The 17,624-nt window shown below is 40.7% G+C and overlaps 2 protein-coding genes across 2 annotated transcripts in view; one reads left to right on the plus strand and one right to left on the minus strand.

The window, feature by feature from the left end:
- Positions 1 to 2,430: 2,430 nt before the first annotated feature.
- Positions 2,431 to 16,483, minus strand: DCLRE1A (DNA cross-link repair 1A). The gene is made up of 9 exons (XM_005481087.4): positions 15,333 to 16,483; positions 12,334 to 13,824; positions 11,780 to 11,913; positions 10,515 to 10,633; positions 8,866 to 9,009; positions 7,846 to 7,991; positions 6,737 to 6,891; positions 3,424 to 3,565; positions 2,431 to 2,795 (listed from the first exon to the last, which is right to left on the minus strand). The coding sequence occupies exons 1-9, from the start codon at positions 15,745 to 15,747 to the stop codon at positions 2,629 to 2,631; spliced, it is 2,913 nt and encodes a 970-aa protein (XP_005481144.2). The 5' UTR covers positions 15,748 to 16,483; the 3' UTR covers positions 2,431 to 2,628.
- Positions 16,484 to 16,692: 209 nt separating this feature from the next.
- NHLRC2 (NHL repeat containing 2) overlaps positions 16,693 to 17,624 on the plus strand; it is a 30,939-nt gene continuing 30,007 nt past the window's right edge. Inside the window, exon 1 of the mRNA XM_005481086.4 lies at positions 16,693 to 17,069. Coding sequence (XP_005481143.2) covers positions 16,907 to 17,069 — 163 coding nt within the window. The 5' untranslated portion in view covers positions 16,693 to 16,906. The remainder of the gene's footprint in view (positions 17,070 to 17,624) is intronic.

Raw genomic sequence — 17,624 nt, forward strand, 5'->3', positions numbered from 1 at the left:
CTCAACCAAAATAATAAATGCTTTAATTCATCCATCCTTAATGCCAGCACTGCCCAAAGACTGAAAAGAAAATCCAATTCTTCATTAGGAAAAGCAGAATCACTATCAAAGTCCAAATTAACAATGTCTGTTCAATAACACTGAAACTTGGTTTATCCCAGGTCAGCACTCCCCAAAGGACTTAAACTGCTGAGATCAGAGAGATGTCCCTTGGAACCACCAAGGCAAGGGAAAAAGTCTTGTCCCACATCTTCCCACAAATTTCTTGTTAGTTATATTTAGTTTTCCACATCTGTTTGTATGTCCTCCCACTCAACCTAATCCTGTTACTAATCCTCTTTATTATAAAGATAAAAATAATTTATTCCTGGGTTTGGATTCTGAAAACACGTTTTTTTTCCATAAAAAGGAGGCCAAGTAGGTAGGTAAGATGGAGATCTCCTACCATGAAGGTGGATGAAATGCTGCAGAATTCATCTACACACAAAAACCAGCTGGTGGAAGTGCAAATACAAACCAGAGAGGGAGGAATGAAAGCACCCAGAGAATGCAGGAATACCAAAAGCAGAGCAGGGAAAAAGCCTCCAGCACTAAAGCCCTTCTGCTTTGCTGACCAAAATGAGCCCATGACCATCTGCTCCACATCAGGGCAGGATTCACTGGGTCAATCCAGCAGATGTCAGTGCCAGTTTCTTCCAAGATACACCTGGAGTTAGTTTCAGAAACCAGTTTGCTTTTAAAAGCAAAAAGAAAAAAACCCCAACCCCTCATTCTGGGTAACAGGCTAGAAACTGATAGCAGGAGGTCAAGAGCCACAGAGAGGTAACAGGCGCCTCACACTCATCAGGCTGCACTGAAAGTTGAATTTCTTGGGTTCAGAGTTACCAGTGGCACAAACGGAGGGAATTGCAAAACCAGGAACAGCATCAGCACTTCTGAGGTCCTTATTCCAGCCTCTCATAGTTGATGCAAAAATTAGACAGGAAAAAGACCCTGAAGGCCAAAAAAACCCATGCATAATTCCTTAACAATTCAACTGGTAAAAACAATTCCCTGTCAAATATAATCCCCAAATTTGCTCTGATTTCTACAAAGCATTCATTCAAGTTTGGTACTTGCAAAAGCTATAAAAGATCCCTCTTCATACACCTCCAAAAAGGAGTGGAATCCTTGGAATGAGCACTCCAGTCCAGTTACCAGTTCTTGTGACAGCCAGCTAGCACTGTGCATGATGTAAAACAAAAACTTCAGGTTCCTTTAAATGCTTAAATTAAACTGAAGCATTTACAATGCCTTATGTCATTCACAATTCTTTTAGTACAAAGAATCTTTTTGCCATCAATTCCTCACTTATTTCTCTCACAAGACAAATAAAACAAGTGACTTCACATTACAGAGCTCGTTACTCAGAGACAAGGATCTGTTTATACTCGCATTGATCATTAAAAATTGTTTTTACAACATAAAATAGCATTGAGGATTCCAGACAAGCTACACTGAGGGGCTGGGGAGTGACTCTTTACATGTGATTCCACCCTGGAACTTTGGAACAGTTTATATTTTAGTGATTAAAATTTTACTACTGTGCCTGCATGCACCCACATACTTCAGTACATAAACACCAGGCAGATACAGAAAAAGCAGCACTGGATAATCTGGTAAGAATTAGGGCCAAAAATGCAAAATGAAATTTACCTTTCTGCTGCCAGTGCCAGTATTTGCCTTTCTTGTTTTTCTAGGTTCAGATGACAAACCTGTATATAAACAACCTGCAAACCCCAGTGTTTCTATACAACCTGTATATAAACAACCCTGCAAAGGCCAGTGGGGATTCCATGGTGAGGAACCACTTCTGAGCTCTGAACACCTGCTGAGATCTGGCTCTGCAGAGGACACAGGAGCAACTTCAGACAAGCAACATACACAGCACATTCACCAAAGACAGTGCAGACAGGTTGTTCAGGTCAGCAAACCTGCCACTGAAATAAAATGCTTTTTGCTCACAAAGAACACATAGGCATAAGATATATTCTTTATTTTAAAAAAGATCACTAAAAAAAAGGCAAGAAATCTTGAGCAGAATGTAGAAGTGTCTTTTGTAAACAGTTGCCTCAAGTACATATGCTGCAGGAGCCCAAGTCAATACTCTCTCACAAGGTAAGTTTCTTTAACAATATTTAAATCACAATAGTCAGTTCTGCCTCACGAAACCAGCTTCTCTGAAGCCTGAGTTGACAGCATGTGACACAAGCCTAATATTGTCTCATTTATTACAATAACTTATTTCCAGAAATTATCCTGGAGACTGTTGAATCCCCAGCATTACACATCTGAGCATCTCCACAACCTGAGGAAAATTAAGAACAGGGGAAAAGGAGCAAGATAAAAATAACCTAAAATATGGACTTGCAAAAATGGTATGTTATGGAGAAGAAAAAAGTAGTAGATACACAAGAAAGCAAGGTGTTTTTTTTTTTTCTTTTCCCAAATTTATCTATCCTTCTTCAAAGAATGGCAGTTTAGTCCTCCCTAAAGAAAGCTTCATGGAAAAGGGAGATAAATAAAACTCGCAGGAATTCAATTCCCATTCCAGTCTACTTCCTTTGAAAAATACATTCTTCTTTATATTTATTTTTGCCTATTGCCCTCGGTCATCCAGTCTCTAAAATGCATTTCCATCAAGCTTCTGTCTCTCCAGTCACCAACATTGACAGTGGGGATGATTTTCTGTGGCTTCAACCACTGAACAAAACGCTTCATTTCCAGGTAACTGCTGTGTTCACTGTAAGGAATGCCTGAAATGAAAACAAATCACAGCCATCTGTCAGGCCACTGAGCTTCCTGCAAGCCTTCCACTAAGAAATACTTCAGATAAAAGGGTTTTTTTTCATTCCTATTTGGGATCTAAAGTTTATAGCTAAGGTAAAACACCTCCCTCCCTCCAATTTTCCCTTCTAGGAAAATTACTTTGCATTAAGTCATCAAGTATTCATCAGTGCAAGCTAAGCAGCATCAGTGACCTGGTTAAAGGGATGTTAAGGGTTTTAGCTCCCCCCACCAATAAGAACTGAGAGGAAGGCACATTCTCTCAGAAACAAGTAAGCCACAGAATGAAATCTTGGCTCTGGATCTACATTGCCACCAGCATCAGTCAGGCCAAGACTCCACCCCTGAAGTCTGTACCTGTATCAGGTGAAAGTTTTTATTTGCATGACAAGGATAGGGACAAAACGTATGTAAAAATCTGCATTTATGGTGTTCTCGATTACTCATTTCACAGATCTCTCCTGAAGAGATCTGTTCAGTTCCTCAATGAGTTACCAGAAAAAGCAGCAGTTACAAAATCAGTAGGAGTTTCCAGAATAAAAATAGGAAAAGCATGCACACAAAGCCAAATGTACTGAATCTTTGCCACTCTTATACCATATATAGTGACTTTTCCTCTTGTCTGGGGCTTGATATCCTCCAGAGAAAGGCATGAATCAGAGTAGGTCCACCCCGTAGGTTTGAAAGCCAGAATTTGATCAAAATTCTCAGAAAACTTATTCAAGTGATCTTGCAAGCCCTGTGGAAAAAAAAAAAGCACATATTTAATCCCATTAAATAGATAATGAGACTACAGGTTGGCCATTTCATGATGGAGAGGATTCAGACTACATTTTATTTTCATGTGCTGGCATTTTTTAATTTCAATGATCATCTACCTTGCAATTATTAATGACAAATATTGACAGTTGGAAAACAACTTGTCCCTTAGGATCTCAGTTTCTTCATCTGAATTAAGCACATTTGAACAGCTATGCATTACAGATCAGAACACATAAGGAATAATCACATCATCTTATAGACCTTGCTCCACAAACCATTCACCTCCTCCTCTAAACCAGAGGCCAGCAGCTGAGTGGAGACAGAAGATGGTGAAATGCTGCTTCAGGGCAAAATCATCACAGAGGTTTTTATACCTGCTTATGCCCACAAGTAACCAAATTTAATTAACCTACCCCAAAAAACTTACAGCAAGCCAGTGCACAAGCTAAGTATTGCTCTGAGCACTAAACCATGTTTTACCACCTCTCCAAGACAGGAAGGACCTCTCATCTTCTCATTCTAAAATGGAAATTACCTTGAAAAAAATTCCAAGTATGTACAATCCTATGCCTGCATAAAGTGAAGTCAGTAATGCTTCAAGTTAAAAATAGAAAATCAATTTCATGTGTCCTGTATAAAATCTTACAGGCAAATTCCTAATCTGAAAGCCCTACAAGGTTACAGAACTCAAAATCAAACTTTATATTAGCAGGAGAGAGAGGAATACAAAATAAAGGCTGATTAAAAAGGAGGGTAGAGGGGGATAGATGGGCTGTGATAGAAAATTATCTAACCTGTCAGACACTTGAGAACTCTAAAACAGGGCAGCAGAAAGCTGCCACATTTAACTACACCTTCAGTACAATGTCCCATAGCAACACAGAGAATCCATCAAACCAGGTACAAAAAAGAATCTTTAAAAACCCTAACACAGAAGACATTTCATTCAGCAACAAGAATTATGGCTCACTGCTGTGACTTTCAACACACTGTGAATGTTCAGTCCTCACTTGATTAAAGGTATAACTGTAGCAGTCTAATTCTCCTTCACACTTCATTTTGGGAGCATTAACATAGATTAAGGTAATTGTTCACATATTTTCTCCCCTTGCTCTAATGAAATCTAAATATAGTACTTCAAATGCAATGATTATTATATTAACAATGCTAATCCACTTTTAGGTTTTGTTATAAATCAAGTGTGCAACAGTCACATTAAGGATGCAATTTCAAGCTTATAAAAAAATTATTTTTGCATTTCTATCACTTTCACTTCTGAAAGTCTCACCTCAATGCCAGTACAAGACCTTGATGAGTTAAACAACATGAAAGATTCATAGACCCACAAAAGTCAGTTCCCTGGAAAGTTTCCACCACATAGTCAAGTTAGGCAAAAGCCTCAATTTTTGAGTTACAAAAAAATTGTTTGTTGCAAAAGAACCATGCCTGCATTTTGGAAAAGATGGCCTCTTTCCCCAAAACAAATGACTGCTGTGTTTGCTCATAACAAGTCCATTTTAAATACACATTCCAATTTCTTCATTTATTGCTTTAGCCAACACTGTTCTAAACCTTCACCCTTTTGAATGGAAAATGTATTTCACTGCTACACCAACTCCTTCAATCACCATGACAGCCTGATATTCAGAGTGTCACTAAAGTCAGCAGTGTACACAAACAGATTCCACAAGATAGGAAAAGACTCAAACATGATTAAATATTTCATTTACCAGCAGCCCTAACACCACTTACACTCATCTGGCTTATTCAAGAACAGCCATTTGTCAGTACACACAGCAATCCCTGCATTTTACTGAGGTAAAACCAAATACTGCAGTGAAGTAACACATCGCTTGGGTTTTGGGGTTTTTTTTTTTAATATTTTCTTAATATATCTCAAATCCAAAAGTAAGATAAATGATCATATGAACTCATCTTTAAGCATTTAAAATTCCTTTTCAGGGTCCAGGCATGACTTTTGTCACACTGGAGATTGGTCTAGAGCCTCCTGATCTCAGAGTTGAGACCCTGCCTGACACAACTGCCTCCCTTGGGAAGTAAAGCTGCCCTTGAGGATTTCCTCCACCCCCTGAAAGTCCAGCTGTGTGAATATCCACACATGCTGGGACAGGAGACTTAGCAACCCAGAAATCTGCAGAAGAAACTCAAATCAATTCCTGTTTAAGACAGCACAGCACACTAAAAATAAATCCATACATATTTCCATTACTCATTTTCTGCTCCGCCACGGAAAACATCATGGAACAAAGTTAAAGCATTAAGATACCACGTTCCATCTCCTGCAGCTCCATCCAAACCATATAGCCTTTTTTACTCCTTTTTAGGTCAATTCTGACCTTGACTAGTCCTGCAGCTAAATACCATCTTGGTCTGAAGGATTTGCTTGAGATGGCACAGCAGGCTTGAAGCAAAACAGGAAAATTAATCCAAGCCTGTAAGGTATAAACAGCCACAGTTTTTTTCCTTCTTCCAGGTTACTTTAATCTAGAGCCTGCTGCTTTTCCTTACTGCCCTTCAGTATTTTGTCTATTTAGAATAACCTAGGAATTAGTCATCTTTCCAAACAAAGAAATTCCCACAAAAGATGCTCAACAACAAAACTCAGTGTCTCAAATCTCAACCAAATGTGCATTTGAAATCAATTTAGATGAAATCATGATTTAAAATTAACCAGTTAACTTGCTTTTGTGAAAAATATTAGAGAACTGGTAGTTGGCCATGTTCATAGGCTGCCTCAAAACAGAGGCTCACAGGCAGAAAATCCTTTTAGACTTTTCCTACACTGGACCAGGTAAAAGACAGCCTGAAACCAGGAACTCCGCATCACAATATATTAATTGCTAAGAGGACAGATCAGGCAGTCATTACATAAATCCACTTCAAAAAGGACTGCAAAGAGCAGGTCTTTGAACAAGCCTCACCTTATCTTGTACAAGCACCACACCATGTTTGGAGAAGTTATTAATGTGTAATTGCTTTTTATTTTCAATGTATTGCTACATGTCAAAGCCCCACTAAATAAATATGATCTGACAAGAGGTTAAAAAGCACCAAACACAGCACTGGTTGGAGAGAGCCAGGAGAACTTTACTAGCACGTTCATCAACAGCCCATCTTCTGAACTTACCTTAAAATTAATTTGCATCATGGGAAGAACATGAAGCAAAGTGCCCTTCCAGTCCACACTGATAAGGGAATTGACAGCTGCTGACTCCAAGCACTGCAGGGTTTTGTATTTGTCACGGGACATGCTTGCCTTTGAGCCCAGAACTTCAGCTATTGCTTCAGGATTCATTAGGAAGAAATCAGACAGAGAAAATTGTAAGAGTTCTTTTTTGGTTTGTTTTGGACATAGTCCTGATTATTGTACAAGATAATTTTTACTATTAGAAAAGAAATCCACATTCAACAGGATGTAGTGTTTTGTATTCTAACATTAAGAAGAGAATCCTATAATGGGTGTTAAAAACCTTTGTCCCCTACATTTTAGCAGCAGAATTTTGTATAACAATTGGGAAAAAAAGGAAAACTACCTTGATCAATTCTAAGTTACATTTCTTTGGTAGAATGTTACTGAGGTGAACTGGTATTTATTCCAAAGATGCCAGAAACGTGCAGTTTTTGGAATATGTGACAAACAGCCCACATTGAAGACAATACTAAATTTCAGCAAGAGTAAGTTTTGTATTGATGATTTGAAATATGCACAATGGTGCACATCTGCCTGCTCTGAAGCAGACATTTGGGCAATCATGTTGGCTCCTGGTGCTGTAACTGACTGAAGCACAACACACATGATCTTCCCTTAGTCAGAACAGATATATTATATAAACTGCAAGGAAAAGCTCAAAATAGAAGTCTAAGAATAACATCCTTTTGCTGTTTCTAGAAATTAACAACAAAAATGTCATCAACACCTCATTTATTTATTTTTTAATTACTCTTAGCAATTTTCTCACCACAATCAAAGAGGTTCATACAATTAGAATATAAACTGGCCACATGTATATTCAGTGTGGGGGGAAGGTTGCAAACATGGTAGAAAACTATTTCTTTCAGAAAGCTAAAACCTATTGATTAGAAAGCTTAAAAAATAGCAGGAGGATTATTAAATACATTTAATTTCTTTACACTATATCTGAACATTCAGACTAAACAACCTTTTATGTCTTCAAGAAAGCCAACTAAATTAGACATTAAATTAGTTATTTGATCCAATACACTTCTTTTACATACCTAAGAAAACTTTTTCTTTTCCAATGGAGTAAGTGCCACAGACAACTAGAGTTCGTGGGTTTAAAGTCACAGTCTCAAAGGCAATGTTGACAGCAAACTGGATAACCTCTTGTTGGGCAGGAAAAGTGTACTCAGGGCTACAGTATCTGGGGCAGGGAAACAAAATATATCACTTTGTTACAAAAGATAAAAGACATCTGAAATCGCCATGAAGGCCCTCAAAACTCCATGTACTCAGGAAGTGAAAAAGACATTACTCTTCTATAAAATAGCACTCTATTAGAAACACTGAGGTGCCCAGAAATTGTTGCAACAAAAATCCCACTGAGCATATATCATTGTTTTCTCTACAACTATTCACTCTCTGGTAATGAATTCTACATTTTCTTCTTCATAAATACCAAGTGCTCTTGCAAGCTTGATATTTCTGTCACGTCCTGATTATATCCTTATATCTATTTTTTGTCATACACACAAACCATAATGTAAGTCATTACTCATTCACAGAAACACATGGAACAGAAATGAAATTCTGCAGCTGGGCATTAGTCATCATTCACACAAAACCAATTTTATATAAATGAATCAGAGGAAGGTCTAATGAAAACTCCCAAAACTGATTCAGCCTTTTGGCATTCTTTCACCTTTGAATTCCTTCACACTTCTTTCTATAATACAGTTAATCCATTGAAAACTAGTCTTCCATAAACCTGAACATTTAATGTATGAGTTTTGACACCCTAAATTTAATACCACTTATAAATAATATGGTGACCTGAGCAAATACTTCAGCCTCTTTTCCACCACCCACTTTCATTCTCTAATGTAACAGCACAACCAATGAACAAGCTACACATACTTTTAATAAATCTCTGCTTTTATTCAACACTAAATAGAGGTAAAAAGTGTTACCACAGCAATGTCATTTAAAATTACATTTATTTGGTTCAAAGCCTTACAAAACTGAAAAGACTAAGAATAAAAGCAACAAAAAAAAAAATCAATTTCCAGCCAACTCACGTGGTATCCAGGTAAAGGGTGTGGATTTTCTGGCCCATCAGAGCAGGGTAGCGCTCCATGGAAGGGTCTGCTCTGAAGTCCCCTGTGTGCAGAATAACAGCCCCACTTGGCAGGTAGAAAAGGATCATTGCTGCACCTGGACAGCTGAAACAAACAAACAAGCCCCACACAAATTATGTCAGCTCTCTATACTGATAAACTACTTTAAGAGATAGACCACCCTTCAGCAGTAGAAACATGGACAGAACAGAATTTTAAATCACAGCTGCTATACAGACTAATTTAGCTAGGAATTCCTGATTTCTAAAGGAATTCTGCAGCTATTCCCATGGCCACACACAAGCTTGAGTTCTCACCTGAGATGGAAAGAAGAAACAAAAAATCCACATCAACAGTAAAAATATCAAATATTACCTGCCTTTTTGGGATGCCCCACCTTCCAGGCCTGGCACAGATCCTGCCTCAGCTGCAATCATTCTATTATTTGATTCAAAGAGGAAACAGCAAACCAAAGAGAAGCAGCATTCTTGCTCAAGACAAACAGAATTATATTGCTGCAGATTCATCTCTCTTCCTGCAGGACTTACTGGAGCACTTTCTTTTAAATTCTATTTGCAGATTTTAAATGTTGTTTTAGATCCAGAAGCCCCTGGTTATAAATACAACTCCCTTACTGGTGACAGTGAATCCATTGTGCCTTCTGCAGCTGCTTGCCAAAGCTTTCTGAAGGGCAAGACTGGAAAACCTGAGTGGGACTATTTTAGATACCAGTCACCTACAAAAGGTAAATGAAATATCAAAAAAAGAAAAACTGGCATGAAACTAAGTTCAAAGGACAGAACTGGTGAACTCCTCAAGAAGCTGAACTTTGTAGCTAAGGTATGCACAGTTTTTAAATTGGAGCAGAGAATCAGAGGGACAAAGAGGAAAAATGAGATTTATACAAATTACATAAGCAGCAAGGCTTCCTTTGTTCCTAGAGATGGCTCTCAGAAGACTTAATGGAGTTTTATCTCTTCAAGGATAAACAAATCCTACACTAAGCAATGTTCAAACCAGCTGTGACAGTCCTGCATTTCAATAAATGCACTGCAGAGAAGGGAGTTTTCCTCTAGTCCATGGCCAAAAAAATGTACCAAGAGGTAGAACAAGAGAACAGGACTGTAAGTCAGGTGCTACTGAACTTTAAATCCAGCACTACCACATAGTGCCAGTCTAACAGACAAAACCTCACCCTTTATCACCAAATTCAATAGAAATCTTGTCCAGATTTTAACAGGCTTTTCTTCAAAGTCCAATTTTCATAATGTTACCTAGGTTATGTCTTTCACAGGATCCAAAGTATCACTTTTTTCTTTAGCTAAGGATTTCCCCATCATCAGTTCAAGCTACAGAAACCTAATGTGTCTGATAATCAAATCTACTAGGTTCCCAACTAGACACCAAAAACCAGAAGTGTTCAGACCACTAGGAAATCATTCAACCCCTCAAACAAAAATTACAGAGCTACACGTGGTTAACGCAATGTACACAAAAAAAGTTAAATTAAATTTTTTTTAAATCCCTGTTTCATTTTTGGAGATAACTCACCTATTTCAAAAGCTAACTACCTGTAAGAAATTCTCCACAAGGAATGCAGTGATACTTACTGATTGGCATCGAGCAGCAGCACTTTGATCCCATTGACCACACAGGGCGTGTCCATGGGCAGCACGTGGACATACTGCTCCTGCACCCGGAGCTTGCTCTTCACCAGATTGCCAGTTATCTGCAACACAGACAGGATTCAAAACAGGAGCAAAGGTTGAAAAAAGCACTGTTCATTATGGAAACAAAAGCTCTCAAAGCCAGACTGGCTTAGAGAGAAACTATAAGGCCCTGGGTGTAGCCAAGCCTTTCAGCAGCATTTCACATCTCATAAAGCAAACTGAGAAAAGCTGTCTTCAGAGAGTAAGCCTGTCAACAGGGTATGGATTGGAATCAGAGAGGAGGCAAACAAGGGGGAAGAAGATCTGTTGCACACTATCAAGTCAAGAGGAAGGGGTGGGTAAAACCTTCTTTAACCAAGTGAAGAAGTTTCCAGGTAACAGGCCCCGGACCTTATCGAGGAGGGCAGCAGTCACTCCAACTGCAAGAGCAATACAGGACACAAGCATTCCAGAAAACTGCCAGAATGAACCACAAATAGTTTTTTAGATGTGTTGGTTAGGCAAGGTGCCCTACCATGTTGCAAGTAAAGAAGAGCTGGACCTACAACAGCTAATGGCAGTCATGTCATTCAGCAGCCCAAAGTACAGGACACAAAGCATCAGTCTGAAATAATTCCACTTGCTCAATGTGGAAAAGAGAGGGCTCATGCAGAATCTATTTCAGACTTCCATCACTTAAATAGTTTAGAGAAAATGGAGACAGATTCTTCATGATGCACACATACAAAAAAACCCCGACAAACTACAATGGCAAGTTGCAAAACCAGAAATTTCAAATGTATTATTAGGGAAAAAAAAAAACCAAATCAGAAGAAGTAAGCACTGCAACAGGTTGCAAGGAGATATAGTAAAATCTGGCCAACATTCAAAATTTGACTGACAGAAGACTCCCTGCAGTCTGATCTAATTTTGAAGGTTCCACTGTGCAGGAAATTGGTCTATAAAAAGGATCTACAGATCCTTTCTAAAGCTGATTTTTTTTCATGGTATCTAGGGAGGGAAGTTTCACTAATCCTCTTGATCAGTCAAATCCAGGTAAGGATTTCACACAAACAAAATGCACTTCCCTCTGTACATATCCACTTACCCAATAAAGGACCCCAACCACTGATCTTCTATTTACTTCCATCAGTACAAAAGTGATGGATATAAAAGTCCAAAAGCATATGGATATAAAGGTATCTAGTAATCTTGAAAAGCCTTACCTTATTACAGTAGATTGGAAACCTGAAGTTTTTTGTTAGCCCACTGTAGTGGTCAGAGTGAAAATGAGTAAGGAAATAAGCTGTGCAGCCTTCAATTTCTCCATACTGGAAGGCATCAACTGCAAAACCAGTTCCTACAGCAAAGAGGGAAGAGAATCCAGCCAGTAAACATGCAAAGTCCAGAACCAATTTCTAATCAGATATTGCTTTTGTTTTTTCCTTTCTTCCCAGTTAAAAGGTAATAGTTATTCTGCATGCAACCGAAGGAGCCATTTAAGGATTAATGTGTTTTGTGCATCAGTCAACAGTGGCAAAAAGAGATTTTCACAAACTAAAATAAAATTTTCACAAACTGCTCACAAACAAATACTTTCAAAGGCCTTCCAAATACATTGTTCAGCTGCCCTCTTATACAGATGGCAACCAGTTAAGCAAATAAGACACATTTAAGAAAGTTATCAGGAGTAACAATACTGAAGTCTAAAATTAGGACAAAAACACAACACTCCAGCCAAAATAAATTAACCTCCATGAAAAACCAAGTTACCTCTCACCTGGTATTTTCTTGTAGAAGGGGCAGTGTTTTTTTCTTGGTTCTTCACCTGTAGTAGGTGATTCTTTAAATTTTTTTCTCCACCTTTGTTGGCCACCAGAAGGTACATCTGCAATGGCTTCATTTTTACTGGAACTTTCTGTAACTGCCTCCACATCTCCCACAGACCCCTCAGCCTTCCTTTTTTGCTGTCTGGGCCTCTTTCCATTAGGGGATACTGAAGCTGGTATCTGTTTTTTCTCCTTCAAACACAGCTCTCCTTTGTGTTCCTCCTTTGCTTTGGGTTTTAACCCAAAGAAAACACCAATGTCCATTTGTTTAAGTTCTTTGGCAGGACTGGATTTGGTGTTCACAGTTGCTAATGAAAGAGATGGCTCTGATTTAGAAGAGGTGGGGCTGGGAAAGCATACAGCAGCTGTACTAAGATTTCCTTTTTTCTCCTCTGCTGTCTGCAAACTCTCCTGGTGAGCTGTTTTATCAATTGCACTGGCAGTCTTTTTATTTGTACCACTTAAAATGTTACTTGGCTCCCTCAAAACATTACTGTTCTGTGTCAGAAGGGAGCCAGCATCTTCTCTGTCTAGCAGTAATGATGTCCCAGTAAGACTCACATATGCAGAACCCAGAGCACGAGCACCAGCATCTCCTGACTCTGTGCCTCCTGCTTTGGCAGCAGAGGAAATCAATTCTGGCTGTCCAGCCTCCCTGTAACTACCAGCAGAAGAGGATCCACTGGTAACCACCCCTTGCTGAGGATCTAGATGGTCCAGTGTATTTTCTTCCCCACAGAGGGGTTTTTTGGTTATGACATTTTCCATTTTTGCAAGCTCATACTGAGGCTTCCTCTGTAAGAGAAGTTCATCAAGTGTTTTAAATGTCACAGAATCAGAGTCTTCTTCTGAGTTCTGCACTTCGAATAATTTAGTCTGTGATACTTTTACTTTTTCCTCCTCTTCCTCTTCACTTTCTTCAAATGTACTTAGTGGTGAGTAAGAAATTCCATAGTCATTGATGTCCACTCCTGACTGTAGCAGACTTGGCTGACTTGCATCTTTCTCCACACACAGATGTTCTCCCGTCTCACTTTCTTGAGAGGATGCAAAATCAAAAAATTCAAATTTACAATGATTATCTGCTGTCTCTGGAAGCTGAAGTGTCTGCTGAGGTTTTTCAACACCTGCAAAAAAGGAAGTACTTCCACTAATTATATTTAGAGACTTCATTTGTGGTGAATTCCGTACCATTGATGCATTGTCATCGTTTGGGACGTGCTTTATTTCAATAGAGGGTTTCTCCTCCCCTGAGGTTTCCTCTGCATAACCTGGGGAGCAGCTGGGCTTTGCAGCAGTAGCACATGTCATCTTCATCTCCTCAGTGGTTCCCAAAGGGTTTACAAGGTACTCCCCTGCCCTGTTGGCTGCAAGCAGAAAATGGCTGTAACGCTTGTAGTGGGATGGGATGGTGGAGGTGCACTGCAGACCATCAGGACACTCTGTGGAAAGAGTCACACAAAAGTGAAATGTCACTTTGCAAGTATAGCTAGCACAGTTAAAATAAATGTGACACAACATTTAGGAGTTTTTTCTTATGAATATAGCTGCTGGAAGACAGAAGACACAAAAAAAAGTAATTTTCAAGCCACCAAGGCCTCTTGCTCTGAGCTGAGCAATGAGAAACTTCCAGCCTAAAACCAAACACAGCACTATGCCTGAATTATACAGCCCATTAACAACTTGACCCTGTTTCAATCCTGAGCTCCTTCAATCACATGGCTTCTGGTTAAGAATTGTCTCTTATTCAAGCAACAAGCTCAGAGAAGTGGCACCAGAAACAGCCAGTACACTTCAAACACAAATAACAAATAAATCAAACCTCAATTCTGAATTGACCCGAAATTCCATTTTAAATTATCTGATATTACACACGAAAATAAAAAAAAAAGATAAAAGTTGTGCATTTACCTATATGAAGAAAACATTCAGTGTTCAGATGCTAGGGAAAAAAAAACAACATCCATAGCACTTTCCTAGACCTTTCCCAGTAACAATTTGTCAGCCTGACTTTTCAGGCTTTTAAAGTGAATGCATAAATCCACCAGAAAGATTTTGCACCTGTTAAGACAGAAATGAGGTGTTAAAACACCTGCCTTAAATTAAAAGCACTGCCAAAATCAGCATGAAAGGACTTACATGTCATTGTTCCAAAGAAAAAAACTCAAGGAATGTTATCAAAATAAAAAAAGCTGGTTCTATTACTAAAAACAGCCTTCACTCACATTTCCTGACTGTATGCTTTCTGTTTTACAAAAGTTATGAGGTGTATTAACGACATAAATTGGATACCTGAATCTGTTTAGCTATGGTATTTCCCCATGAAACTAGAATTTGGAATGTGTCAGTTTTATTCTTCTTGTACAGAGCTCAAAAGAAAACAGGTGTCTTATGACACAAGAATGTTAGTCTCTATTTCTATACAAAATTTCTAAACCATAAGTGGGCCACAAGCTAAAATTTCAAGTAAATTGGCATATTTCAGCTTCCAAATGCCCATAGACAACTGAACAAATCACATATCAACATGAATATAAGATAATAAAATCTATACCTAAGGAGATAGAAGCTTCATGTCAAAAGTAGCACCCTTGCGCCTGAAGGTTCTTTTCTGACACTGTCATTGCAACAGGTTTCATTATTTTAAATATGCACCTTCAGTTTGTTGAATGAAATACTAAAACTTGATAAGCAGCCATGAAACTTTCTCAGAGCTTTGAGATTAGATTCCGAAATGAGATTTTCATGTCAGATTTCCATGTTTTTCACAAAGAAGCAAAATTTTTGTATAAAAATAGGACTGATCAATAACAACATAATAAAACATGATAAAAATCATACCAACTACCATTTCAGATTTTGAGCTGAATATAAAAACGAGGTTTACAGCAACATTTCATGAGAAGTGTGTAAGTTTTCTCTGAAGGCTTTTTTCTTACTCCATTCATACCTTTTTCAATGGGCCCTGGAGTTTCCAAACATTCATAGACGTGCCACTGGGGTGTCTGGACCAACAGCAAAGAGAAGGGCATCTGGCAGCTGGGACAGAATCCATCGTGAACGGGCTTTGCATTCTGTGAGCTCTGCTCTGCCAGGCTGCCCACACTGTCCTGGGAGTGCACACTGCTGTCCTCTTTACATTCATCCCCATCCTGACCTGCCCGGGAGCCCTGCTTGGCTTTCTGAGGTGTACCAGTTTTTTCTGTCGATTTCTTTTTCCCATTTCTCTTTCTTTTTGGCCTGCCCTTGCCATCACTTACTCCCTGCACAGGAGTGGAGATGCTCTGTGAGTTACTCTGATGCTTTCGCTTCCTAATGGATTTGTACTCCCAAATGTCCTCTTCCAATAAAGCATCTTCAGACATGTCAACACATTAAATATTCCCTTTTCTTCTCCACAACAGTTCACAAACCTGCCTTTCCTCCCACTAATATATTTACTCTTCCCTCCACTCTTCACTGTCTGAGGAAAAGCTCCAGAAGCCCATGTTAAAAAAGCAACACAGGCCCACAAACCAAGCAGCAGTCCCTGATGGGACAGGAGCATGGTGGATCCTATCCCAAAAATAATTCAATTAGCTTTTCTTTGTAGATTTGCAATTCCTCCTGTTACACAGGGCCTGACTGTGCAAATCCTTCCAGGGTGGGCCATTTCCTTCAGCTTGCCCTCAGCATCGTCAGCTCCACCCGGCAATGCGGGGACAGGAAGACTTTAAAAATTCTTGCCCGAGCAGGAAAAATTTTAAAACAAAACAAGGAATAATTCAGCTACGGGATCATCGTCGGGGTGTCCCGGGATGCTTCTCGGGAGTGTCCCCCGGGATTGCCCTGTGATGCTTCTCCAGAGGGTCCCGGTGCAGCTCCACGGTGTGTCCCAGTACCGCCGAGTGTCCGGGACGCTCCCTGGGATGTCCCGGTGCTCCCGAATATCCTGGGATTCTCTCTGGGATGTCCCGGGGTCTCCCAGTGCCCGGGTTGCTCCGTGGGATGTCCCGGTGCTCCCGAATATCCCGGGATGTTCCCTGGGATGTCCCGGCTCCCGCCGGTCCCGCGGCCGGCGCCTCCTCCGCCGTTTCCCGCCGTGGCCGCGCATTCGCTTCCGCAGTTTCGTCACCGCGGCTGTCGCTCATCTTCTTCGTTTCTCCCATAGTATGCCCCCCAAAAAGCCCCAGATCCCCCTGTTTAAATCACCGGAGCCTGATTTCGACTTTTTCCGGCGCTGCTCATTTTTTGCATCTTAAAAACGATAAAGCAGCCGGGCGGGAAACACTGGCTGTGTTGAATCTGCTGCGCGGGAATCTCCACCCCGGGCTCCCTCTGGGAATGTGCTGCTGTGGAAACCAAGGATACGTAAAAACACGGAATACGTGAGGAGTTCCGGCTTTGAGACAGACGAGTTATTACGTGTCTGTACTTTGTGCTTAACTTGATTCTTGAGTCGCGGTTTTCCGCGCCGGAGCCGCGGGCGGTGCCGAATGTGCGGCGGTGAAGCGCCAGTCCGGTAAACAGCGCCCGGGTGCGGCGATGGCGGCGGGCGGGCTGGCGGGGCTCCTGCCCGCCCAGACACAGCTCGAGTACGCGCTGCTCGACGCCGACACCGCCCAGGAGAAGGAGAACCTGGTCTACCAGTACCTGAAGAAAATGGACAGCCGCGAGCGGGACCTGACGGTGCCCGAGCTCGGCGGAGGTGGGTGGCGCGGCCCGGGCGGGGCCGGGGGGCTCTCCCCGTGTGGGCTTTGCCTGGAGCTGCCGCTGCCTGCGAGGCCGGGCAGGGCCGGCCCCGGGAGCCTCTGGTTAAATGACACCTGAAATACAGGAGATGGCACTCCTGGGAGCGCCAGGAGCGAAGGGAAGGCGAAAGAACCCCTTTAAACATCCTCTTCGTGGTACTGGCTGGAAAAAACACGTTTTGTAAAGGCGCTCTTCTAAATCTGTTCCCATCTGTGCTGTGAATTTCTATCTGTCGCCTGTGGTCACAGTGAGAACCTTGCTAACTCTCCCTGCGTTCTGTGAGCTCTCTTGGTTTCCCGGGGCATCCCTGAGGATGTTCCCCAGCTCTCTCTCCATGACTTAGCCTTAGCGCTTGCCAATTTTCATGCCCCGGGTAATACAAACTGTGCTGGAGATGTCATTCTTCGGTGGTTTGCCCCTCTCACACATTTCTGTCTCTCCTTGTGGCAAGGAGGAAATCCAAATGTGAGATCTTGCAGGTCCTGCTCAGGGTCTTTGTAACCTTTGAGAG

This window comes from Zonotrichia albicollis, chromosome 7 (genome assembly GCF_047830755.1).
Source record: "Zonotrichia albicollis isolate bZonAlb1 chromosome 7, bZonAlb1.hap1, whole genome shotgun sequence".
NCBI lineage: Eukaryota > Metazoa > Chordata > Aves > Passeriformes > Passerellidae > Zonotrichia > Zonotrichia albicollis.

Bases quoted from the DNA above. Each gene is read 5' to 3' on its own strand.
- DCLRE1A (XM_005481087.4), bottom strand. From the start codon at position 15,747: ATGTCTGAAGATGCTTTATTGGAAGAGGACATTTGGGAGTACAAATCC. The intron at 3,566-6,736 runs GTAAGTTCAGAA...TTTTTTCCACAG, and splicing joins TGATGCAAATTAATTTTAAG to GGCTTGCAAGATCACTTGAA. The intron at 2,796-3,423 runs GTATAAGAGTGG...TTTTCATTTCAG, and splicing joins AGGAAAAGTCACTATATATG to GCATTCCTTACAGTGAACAC.